Source organism: Biomphalaria glabrata, chromosome 9, assembly GCF_947242115.1.
Source record: "Biomphalaria glabrata chromosome 9, xgBioGlab47.1, whole genome shotgun sequence".
Taxonomy (NCBI): Eukaryota; Metazoa; Mollusca; class Gastropoda; family Planorbidae; genus Biomphalaria; species Biomphalaria glabrata.
The window spans coordinates 22999164-23011256 of record NC_074719.1 but is presented as its reverse complement, the minus strand read 5'-3'; the positions used below and the strand labels follow the sequence as shown (position 1 = coordinate 23011256).

Sequence of the window (12093 nt, the reverse complement as noted above, 5' to 3'; positions counted from 1 at the left end):
ATTAATAGCGAATAGTTGTAAAAATTGTGTATTTTTATGCAAAAAAAAAATGCTTGCTTAAATATTTCGTTTTCAGAAAAACAAATTGCCGTTGCATCAGAACTTTGAAAGGTCTAAAATATAATGATGTCGGATTTTCAATATCTTTACGAGATCTAAATGGGACGGACGGACGGACGGACCACACAAAACTAATAGAGGCTGGGTGGACTAAGGAGCATCGTAGAGATCCTAAAATATAAAATTCCAGTCTTCACCAGGATTCGAATCCTCGGCTCGTAAACAAGCGCTTTACTACTAAGTCACCGGATATAATAATAATAATTAATATCATTATTATCTAAAGTTTCTCTATGCGTTGTTTCTGAGTGGCTTCCGAACCGAGAGGTCTCGAGTTGAAATCCCGAATGGGATTTTGAACTTCTGGAGATTTAGATCGCAGCTGATTCCACCCAACTCTAATGGGACCTGACATACATTGTGAAAGTAAAGGCGGTCGGTTGGTCGTTGTGCTGGCCACATAACAACCTCGTTAACCGTCGGCCAAAGAAAACTAATGAGCTTTAAATCATCATCTGTTACATTTCTGTGCGTATTTATGTTTGTGTATGTTGTGTGTTTGTTTCGTTTCTTGTAGTCTCCCTTGTTCTACTGTTCAGTGTGTTCACGTGGTAATATATATACATTTTAAATTTCTCCTTCAGTTTAATTGAGCAGACGACTAGAATTGTCCTAGTTAAGATATAGACATGTTCTGTACATGTTCTGTTACAAAACCACAACACAATGTTTAAATAGGCATGCTGTATGACTGGGGCGAAGATAGACAGCCGACCCCCCCCCCCCACCCCCTTTCCAAGGACAGTCCTCACTCATCACGTTTTATCCCCCACCACCCCACCCCGCCGTCTCCCCATTTTATTTTTTTTTTGCTGTACATTAAAAAAGAAGAAATATATCCTTAGTCTTATCTTTAGGAGCATAAATTTTAAGACTAGATTAGCGATCAGCAAATAACTCTTTCTGTCTTTTTCTGTTTTTTTGCAGTTCTCGAGTCTGGATGTAATACATTGAATTATCTCCCTAAGCTCAGTGTATTTTTCGAAGGTCGCTTGCTCTTATGCCATTGGAGGTCACTCAGTGAAATATTGGCCCATCTGCGATGCATAGGTGCAGATAAGGGGCCGCCCTCTACAACAATTTTGGATTGTATACGTTTGATAGTGGGAAGAAAAAAAAGGTCCACACGTTTTTTGTACTGAACTCAAAGCAGAAGTGGGAGAGAGTTATCTGCCACTTGCTGCCGTTTCAATGAGATCCCTTTGTATGGAGAGTGGTGTCCCCTTGTCAACGAAACGGATTCCTAATTACATCACAGACTTTTTAACAACACCTGGACAAGGTTAGTCAGTTAATAAGTAGTATTCCTTTTTAGTCTATACCTGTCTGTGTCACACCATCATGTAGATCGATCTTTATGGATGGAAAGGTTAGCTAAGGATGCATGACTCATTTTAAGGTGTCTTGGTCGACTCAATCACGGAGGTCACACTTCAGGTCTGCAGACTACAATTTTTTATTTTTTTTTGGCTTAAAAGGATCCAATGCAGCGCCACCTACTTTGGTTTCTACAGACATTATACGCAAATGTATAATACATATAGACAATATAAGTTATAGTTATAATATAAAGGCAATATACATTATACTCAAATGTATAATATATAGACAATAATTATTTTCACCATTGTTACAGATTTAAATTGTGGAAAGTCTATTCTGAAAATAATCCAATGAATGAATTGCGTGGCGGGAGATAACCTCAATAAAAAAAACAAGGGCAAAAAAACAGTTAAAAATGTAAATTTATGATTGAAATTTCGTGTAAAAATAACACTATATTATTAATGTGTCTTTTAACGGTTGCTTTAGACCACGTGACTTTGTATCAGACCATCAACACCAGTGTTTTAATCAGAGGAATCAGAGAAAAAAAATTTCGCCTGTGGCGATTTATAAATCAAGTAATTCTCGTTCATTATTTATGTCTAGGTAGCTGCTTTATTGACCTGGCCGCCGCCGTGGAAATCTACTTGAATAAGTCTGCATTTTATAAACATTTTGTTTCGACTTACTGTGTCACTATTTGGAGTGACTGTCTGATCGTCTGCTCCTCTAGGCTAGTACAAGAGTGACCCGCTGGTCTTCAGTAGTATAGGATGGAAACTTTGTTAGGCATTGACTTTCAAATAGTCATTTTTTTTTCCTTTGAAAATTCAAAACTGTTGACAATAAATATTTTAATTTCCCAATCACCTTCCAACTACTATTAATTTTTAAACTTTTCACTAACCTATATAGTACTTCTGGGTCAACTTTGGCGTGGTGACCTAGCGATAAAGCGCTAGACTTCCGAACAGAGAAGTCTTGAGAAATCCCGTAGAAGCCCGTGATTTTAAATTTCGCGATATCTAGGGCATCCAGCTCTAATGGGTACCTGACATTAGTTGGAGAAAGTAAAGGCGGTTGGTTGTTGTGCTGGCCACATGATCCCCTCGTGGGCCTCAGAAACAGATGGCCTTTACATCATCTTCCCTATAGTTGCAAGGTCTGAAAGGGGAACTTTACTTTTTACTTTGTATATACTTTCTCATTTTTTTAAATGTATTGCGAGTGTCACATAGTCGACATTGTAAATAAATCATGTGCACATTGTAATGTACCATTTTCGGACACTTTTTAGCGGCCCCCGAAAGGGGAAAAGACGCTATTAGTTTTGTGTGGCCTGTCTGTCCGTCCGTCCGTCCCGTTTAGATCTTGTAAACTAGAAAAGATAGTGAAAATCTGACATCACAATATTTTAGACCATTCAAAGTTCTAATGCAACGGCTACTTTTTTTCTTTTCTGAAAGCGAAAAATTATTTTTTTTAAATCACTTATGCAAGCAGCTTATTTTATAAAAATACACCACTTTTACAACTATTCACTATTAATAGTAACAAATACTTGAGGCTCTTTATTAGGGTGAACAACAATTAACCATATTTCTAAACATTTATGCAAACGGTTGTAGATTTTTTGTCATAAACTTTTATTTTTATTTGTATTGTTAAGTTATGTAGGTTCTGTTATACTAAGTACTATATTTACACACAAAAAATGTTTATTATTTTTTTAAAGATAAAAAATCTATTTAGTATGCATAAGTGAGACATAATTTAAAAGAACAATAAATAAGTAATTTTTCATATTATCACGTGATTTGTAGTGCGATACACAGTGTAGAACATCAAATTTTTTCTAACCAAAGAAATAAAAATTTTTTTTTGGATTTTTTCGTTTTTATGGAAATGTTTTATTCTTGAGGAATAAAATATTGGCCCTTTACAAAACAATTAGATCAATTAGATATTCATTATAAAACATCAGTTAGGACAGGTTCACATCTATTTTCACATTCACTTTCACCTATCCTTTGGTCTGCTGGACAGCTGGGGCACCACACGAGATCTGTTAACCTTTTTTCTCCATTATTTTCTGTCATTTGTCTTTGCTAGAATTTCATTCTATATTTCTAAATGTTTACATTCTCATTGCGACGTGCCGTCCGATGTTTGTCGGACAAGTTAAAAACAAAACAAAACGACAACACAAATTATAATGAAATAATTTAATCCTTGTAATATGCATTATAACTATTAAGAATATAAAAAGTGCAGTATTATTGTCTATTAATGTCTATATTATCAACTATTTGCTACTATTATACATTATATAATTTACCGTTTCTCTGTACACAAAAAACAGTCATAAAAAAAAGAAATATATGAAACAAAAGCTGTTTAGTTTGCATATGCATTATGAGAATAACCCTTTTTGTTTATACCTCTGCAGTCCCTAAAATGTATGCATCACGACTCAAAGTTTTTTTGTATCTGTAATGACTAGGCGCCATGAATGCCATTAGTTTGTCTAATAGCCGCTGGACAAAATCATCTCCGTGAGTAATGCATACAAAAGTAAAACAGTATTTATTTTTGTTGTCAAAAGTATTATTGTATGCTAATCAGCTCGTGGCTAACCTGCAGATCAAAAGAAACCATAATTGATCATTGCCCATAAAACCAAGTTTTTTTCTTTGTAGAAGTTAAAGTATATCTTATTGCATACGATGAATCATGGGCGTAGCCAGGTTGAACCCCCCCCCCCCCCGAAATGAAATCCCCCCCCCCCTGAGGGGGGGTGTAGGAGTTTAGTGACTGATCTTTTGCTTTAATTTTGTTTATTTTAGGTGAAATTTTAATACTAAACCATTACTTGCCCTAGCAGTTTGAGTTTAAAACCCCCTACCAGAAGGTTTTGAGGGGTTTTAAGTTTGAAACACCAAACCAAGGGGTTTTGAGTTTGAAACCCCCTACCAGGGGGTTTTGAGTTTAAAACCCCCTTCAAAGGGTTTTGAGTTTAAAATCCCCTACCAGGGGTTTTGATTTTGAAAACCCCTACCCGGGGTTTTAAGTTTAAAACTCTCTGCCAGGGGGTTTTAAATTTAAATTTGAGTTTGAAACCCACTACCAAGGGGTTTTGAGCTTAAAACCCCCTACCAGTGGGTTTTGCATTTAAATCCCCCTCTTCTATAAAAGAAAACAAAATGCAAACGACAATCCCCAAATTCCAAGAGCACATCTAAGGAAGATTTTGATTATAAACCCCTCTCCAAAATTTACGATAAACCCCTCTTCAATATAAAAAAGCAAATTACACACTCAAAATTGTATGAGCGTAGCCAAAGGGGTTTTGAGTTTAAACCCCTATCCAGCTGGGTTTCAAGCTAAAAATATCTCTTCAATATAAAAAAAAAGCAAATGACGCACTCAAAATACTATGAGCATAGCCAAAGTTTTTTTTTTAGTTTAAACCCCCCGCCAGCGAGGTTTGAAGCTAAAAAATAAATCTTAAAAATAAAAAAAAAACACATTCATGAAATACACACTTTAGAAACATATTACTATCACAAATCTCTTACATTTTCATGGGGGTGGCCACATAAAATATTCTGATTCTCGATAATAAGAAAAACACAATGTATATTTAGTTCCCACGTGTCCCATCAATATTTTGAGCTTTAACGGTAAATACACATGTGTCTTGTGTTCAATCATTAATTACGTTTTATTGCTGAAATTCTTATAGAATGTGTTGTCAGGCAGTACGAGCTTATGAGTGACTTTTTAGCTCTATAGGCTAAGGAAAATTTGTCAAAATAAAAGATTATTTATTTTTACCACGAAGAAAGTGTCAGTTACTAGAGGGAATTAACAAATGTTTATGTACATGCAAAAGAAAGTCTTGTATGTTTAAAACTTGAGTTCACTATATCGGGAAACCATACCAAGCTGATGTCTTTATGAACACGCACTCATTAACGTAAAATAAATTGACATTATTTGCCAAATATCAAAACTCTGTCTATGGTACTAAGGTCAATATTAGAGCTTGTCTTCAAGTCCGAAAAACAATGAGGAGTGCAGTATTTCCCGTGAAAACACAGCCCCAGCTGTGACCTACATATTTTGCCACATCCAGGCCAAGCATAACCAATGTCCGCCGGTGGTCGATTAAGATTTTCATTTTCGCCGTCTGCGTCTGTCCTCGGAAGTGGATTTTCTTTTGGCCTCAAATGTGTATCCCGCGGCCTTTGTGAGTGACCCCCAGCTGTCTCGTTCTGTAGCCAAACAATGCTGGTTTTGTATTTGTTACTAAACGTGCGAGATCACTGGACAACAGTATCAACATAAAAGACTGTTCAATCTTGTTTTAAAAATAGCGTAGAGCCTAAAGCGTAGGGCCTATATATCTAGTAAAACAAGGTGCATAGTTAGTTTAATATTTATGTCGAGGTAGTTTCTTACTCTGCATCAGTTTATAGAAGACTGAAATAGCCGTTGCACTTATAATAATAATAATAATAATAATAATAATAATAAAGTCGCCGTACCACTGTCTCATAATTTAAAAAAACTGAGATAGAAAAACAAAAGAAAATATGGGAACCTAGGCTTGGAGATTAAGCGTCTATGGAAATTGTCCAAAATAACAATATACCCCATTGTTATATCAACGGAGGGGATAATAACAACTGACTTCTTGGTGTCCAAACTGTTGAGCCATGAAAAGAATTATATATATATATATATATATATATATAGATCGATTTATAGATTGTTACATCAACCGAGGGGATAATAACAACTTACCTCAAGGCCCTTAACATTCCTAGGAACATCCTCGTTGCCTGTCAGAGGGTGGTACTGCTGCAGACCTGCCACATCACCAGAAAATTCCTCAGTGGAAACTGTTAAAGGGACTATGATGAAGTTTGTTTCTCTTTAGCGAAACTCGACCCTGGCAGCGCCAGAGAATGACTACACGTTCGTTTCTAACATAATAATGATAATAATAATAATATAATAGTAATAACTGGGATAGGCCTATTCTGACTGACAAAACGATAGATTTCAGTCGCCATGATCCGCTGTTCGTTGATAAAAAAGAAAAAAAAAACGCCACCATTACCGACATAGCCGTACCACTGTCTCATAATTTAAGAAAAACTGAGATAGAAAAACAAAGAAAATATTGGAACCTAGGCTTGGAGATGAAGCGTCTATGTAAAGTATCCAAAATAACAATATACCCTACAAGTCGACCCACCACGTAACATACGCAGGCCGGCCTTAGGCCACTGAAACCTATTCGACCGCGTTGAGCCCCACACTTTTATAGGACCCGCGCTAATTCTAGGTGTACATTATTAAATTAAACCATTTTATAACTTATAACAGATTTCCCGCTGCCTCCTTATTTACCAGGAGCTCCTGTACATTTCATTAAATTGCAAAATATACGAAAAAGTCCTGGAAATCTCCAAAATTATTAAAATCTTTTGAAAACTAATACAAATCTCCTTAAATATTTAGACAAAAATTGTCATTTTGGGGTGTCATTCAATATGGAAAACGCCAATCCTACGCGCGATAAAAAAAAAACGGCATTATACCGTAACCCGTAATTGTGTAATCTAGTGAAAGAAGCTTCTCACGCCTCAAACTAATGAAGAATTACTTGAGGTCAACATTTCTCGTAGATAGATTGAAACACTTGCTATTGAGCATGATCTATGTAGGAAATACAATTTTTATGATATACTGTATGACAGTGATGCCCAAAATACGGCCCGCGGGCCAGATCCGGCCCGCGACGTGGTTCCATCCGGGCCGCCGAAATGTTGGCCCAAAGTGTAGAAAATACCCCATCCAAAAAATGTTGACTTATGTATCTTTACCTACGTTTGGGCCTTCAATTTTTCTTTAATTAATTGGTACCATGACCTTTAATATTTGTGCGCTTATTAAATGTAGGCCTAGAATCTACCAGAAAAAGTTAACAGACCTTTACTTTTGTGGAACATGATAATAAGCCAACATATTTGATTTTTAAAGAAAATGCATCTGTTTTAAGAAGAAAAACATGAAAACCGAGTTAGAAAACAAATATGGCGACAATCTTGATTTAAGCCGCGAATAAAAGATAGTTTAACTACGCCTACAGATTGAAGGATCGATGGGAATATTTACTCAAAAGAGAAAATGAGTCTTTATAAAGCTCGTGAAAAAAAAAAGATAAGTTCAAATATCCAATTCATAATGTTAGCACTAGATCCAATGGTTTCAAATCAAATATTTTCAAATTCAAGTCAATTTCATTTCGTTACTTTTTTCTTTCATGTTTCCCACTATACGAGAGTCGGAAATTAAAATGGCCCGCAGGGCGAACTAGGTTGAGCATCACTGCTGTATGACATCGCTACATGCAAGGCTCGTAAAGTATTTCTGTACGTAGTAAAGAATGAATAAAATGCAAAGACGAATTTATTTTCTAATACAAACTCTTCATTTTCACTTATAGTCCGCTTCCCTACCCAAACTTGGCCCCGCGAAATCCATTTCGAATAGGGTCCCACAATGGTTAAGTCCGGCCCTTCTATTTAGTGACGGGTGCATACAGAGTAGCTTACCTGTTCTCCCCCCCCCCCCCCACCTCTTTTTCTTTCGCCGCTAAAGTTACGTGGGTAGAAATAAATAAAAGAGTGATCTTTCCATGACTTCTTGGTGTTCAAACTGTTGAGCCATGAAAAGAATTATATATATATATATATATAGATAGATTGTTACATCAACCGAGGGGATAATAACAACTGACCTCAAGGCCCTTAACATTCCTAGGAACATCCTCGTTGCCTGTCAGAGGGCGGTACTGCTGCAGACCTGCCACATCACCAGAAAATTCCTCAGTGGAAACTGTTATAGGGACTACGATGAAGTTTGTTTCTCTTTAACGAAACTCGACCCTGGCAGCGCCAGAGAATTAATACTCGTTCCTTTCTAACAAAATAATACTATATGTCCTTGAAAAAAAATATATCAAAGGCTTATGCATTCTTCTATTTTGGGCGCAATTTTAAGACCGATGGAGACGGTTTTAGGATGTGCAATAATTTATTTTGTTTTTTACTGCAGCAACTTTAATGTAATGATTGTATTATCCTCCCTGCTAGTGATCGGTCTCGGGCGTTTCGTTGCTGCTGGTGTGTTGCATAATTTCTTTCAGATGTTGGGATTACAGAAGATTATATTGAGCCAACTTAAACGTGAGACATCTTTTATGCAAATGTTGACCTACAAAGTCATGCTGACAACAGACGCCAATTGACAGTTTCTATTTTCTTTTAACGCAGGCTAAGAGTATTAGTGACACTTTTACATAGGTCTTGTTTATGTGACCATTTTGTTACCATTTTTTACATAGGTCTTGTTTGTGTGACCATTTTGTTACTATTTCTACATGTTATTATTTGACTAAATTAAAACCGCTAATAGAGTTGCCTTCGTTTTGAGCCAATTAGAGGGAAGGGAACGGAGCTTGCAACTATCGAAAGCCAAAGGCAGTTCAACACTATTTGTTTATAAATCATCATGAGCTAAATTCTAGATACACATATAGATGTACGATTAGAATTTGATTTACTTTAGACTGCCAAAAGAGAGTATAAATAGATCCTTGGCGTACATCGGCTTTGTCTGCATCAGATTTGCCTAACTAAGCAGGCTACCTTTGGGCCTGCGTAATCCCGTGTAATACTTCATTCATCATTAATCTTTGACCCGAGGACAATGCCTCTAAATTATTTCATAAAGCTGGCATGTTGACTTCCAAGAGACCAAAGCATGACAACAACTTTAGCTCTACATGGAAGATAAACTGCCTACGGGCGTGTACAGAGATGTTCACGTCAGACAAGGAATTTGAACATTGTAGATTTCTCCAACATTTTCAAATATTGTGGCTGAGCTTCCATTCGGCTGTCTATCAAATAAAACCAATTGAAGTTTCCAATGAGCTAGAGCACAAAATATAACATGTAATATATGATGACATAGTTGGTCAATAGTAATACTATAATGATCACTTTTGTCATCCACCGGGCTGAAGGCCGTTTTTTTTTTCTTGTTTCCGGTGAGATCTCTGTTTGACCGGAATGTTTGGCTGTACACTGGACAAACTAGTCCAGCTGGAACCTGTGTCCATTGCCTAGAGTTTCTTCTCTGGCGCTTTTCTTCTTCTGCTTTGGCTGTTTTCTTGTCCTCGGCTATTTCTGCACAAGTTTTAAAGTCCTGCGCAATGCTGCTCAATCATGTGCTTCCGGAAACAAACCTGCAATACAATGCAGTCAGCTACAAATGTCTCATGACTGTGGGTTATAGTACTGTGCAGAAGTTGGCCCAGTGGCCTTTGTATCACGTCTACAGTCATCAAACACTTTCCACTCATTGTACAAGATTTCGGAAAGACAAATGTCTGAATGGTCCGATCCATATCTGAGAGAGATCCACTTTAATGGGATGCTGCTTTCTTCTTTGACACAGTGCCTCATTCTAGAACATGTCTGGCCAGCCGATCATGGGCAATACGTCGTGTCAGTTGGAGAGACCCAGAACCGAACAGCCTGGAGGAAGTTGGTTGAAGCCTATGCTCCTGATGGTACCACAGGCTGAGTGAGAAAGCTGGTTGATGCCTACGCTCCAGACGGAACCACAGGCTGAGTGAGGAAGCTGGTTGATGCCTATGCTCCAGACGGAACCACAGGCTGAAGGACGAAGCTGGTTGATGCCTATGCTCCAGACGGAACCACAGGCTGAGTGAGGAAGCTGGTTGATGCCTATGCTCCAGACGGGACCACAGGCTAAGATTAGATAGAAGTGATGCTCTTTGATGTTTAGGATATAAATGTACATAATTCAACTAAATCGATTCATTGTCATATAGATTTTACTAAATATAAAATACGTCGATCAAAAATCTGCATAAGTTATTCATGTAAGCGTCTTATAAGTCTGCTATTGATCTATGAAGACCTACAGTGTACATTGCGAAAACTGAGACAGTAACAATTATATGTGGATATGTCTTATATATACAATTTATTAACATCATAGCCTTTATGTTGAGGCATCTGTGTAACAATTTATAGTCTCAGGAAGATCTGATAATCATAGTGGAATGCTTGCATTGTATGAGTTTATCGTCTCAGAAAGACCTGATAATTATGGTGGAATGCTTGCGTTGTATGTAAACAGATGTAAAGTGTGTATTCAGTGCAGCGATGATTTTCCGTGTCCAGTGTGACAACCGCCTGTTTAATTTCAGCTCCAAACTGGTAGAACAAAACCGATACATTGTAGGCCTATTATATTTTCGATATAGATCTCTTTAAATAAACTTTAACAGACTTCTCTTGATTAAATTAAACGTATTGTAACTTTTATTAAAACATATACACAGATTCAACTTAGAAGTAGATGCTTATAGAAACACGATCTAACTCACTACAAAAACACGTCCGTTTTGTCTCACATCTCTCCCTCAACTGGCCCCACGTGACTTATAGTAACATCAACTAGGTCAGACCAGCTCGTAATTTCATCAACCTACACTACCGAAAAAAAAAAAAAACGCTTTCTATCCTCGTCGTTACCTTGGAAACAGGCACAAACAAACATAATAAGAGTGATCACTCTTGCTGCTATTGATCGATCTCTAGCATCGAACAACGTTTGTGAATCTGTGTGTAGGCTTATAGTGAGCTACATCATGCATAGGCGGCGACATTCTGGGTGAAGGAACCGACGGACACCTCTCCTATCTCCACCCCTACTCCTTTCTCACCAGCCTTTAATATAAATATTGTAAAAAAAATTTTTTTTTAAATTAACTGTTAATGAGTTCAGATTTAGAAATATGTCGTTTTTTCATGAGTAGTGACTTCGTTCAGGGACGCGGATAGCTAGTTATAGTTCTAGGTCTATATCTAGACATTTCTATTTACATAGTAGTAGTATTGGATTATTATTAATAAATTTTATGACATATTTAGACCACATAAAAATATAATAATATTAGTAATAATTATAATAATAATAATAATTTTGATCGAAAAAACGGTAGATTTTAATGTCCCTGATCTGCTGTTCATTGATAAAAAAAAGAAAAAAATCCCACTCTTACGAGATATGCGACACTGTTTTGACGCTCACTCCACAGTGACGCATCCGGAGTAATAGTTTGGACAGAACCGGGCAAAGTATGCCCCTATAGGACAGTGTTCCGTCTTACACTGTGCAATAATGGTCTAGGACTCTAGGCCCTACTCTGACCTCAACCACCACCACAGATCGTTGCGATCTGAGTGACGCATACACTGCCAGACACCAAGGGCTCTGTCTGATTCCTCCCAGGACTTAAACCACTCCTCATAAATATGAGTGCTCGGGTTTCTAACATAATAATAATAATAATAATAGTAATAATAATAATAAAGAAAATAAAAAGGTGTACCAGTTTCCTCTAGTGCCATTACAGAATGGAGTGGGTTGCCTGAATCAGCCAGGAAAACGAACGACTTTGCAGACTTTAAGTCATTGATTAACATGCATACCGAGATGAAATCATTTTCTTCTTTTTCTTTTTTTTTTTTT

General features: G+C 36.9%; 1 protein-coding gene across 2 annotated transcripts in view; it reads left to right on the top strand.

Moving 5' to 3' along the window:
• Positions 1 to 12093, top strand: part of LOC106066239 (LIM homeobox transcription factor 1-alpha-like) — a 100403-nt gene that overhangs the window by 18079 nt on the left and 70231 nt on the right. Inside the window, exon 2 of one of the 2 annotated variants that reach the window (XM_056041954.1) lies at positions 1048 to 1402. The exons of the other annotated variant lie outside the window; for it this stretch is intronic. Within the exon in view, the coding sequence (XP_055897929.1) occupies positions 1312 to 1402 (91 nt within the window). The 5' untranslated portion in view covers positions 1048 to 1311. The remainder of the gene's footprint in view (positions 1 to 1047; positions 1403 to 12093) is intronic. 2 annotated transcript variants of the gene reach the window in all.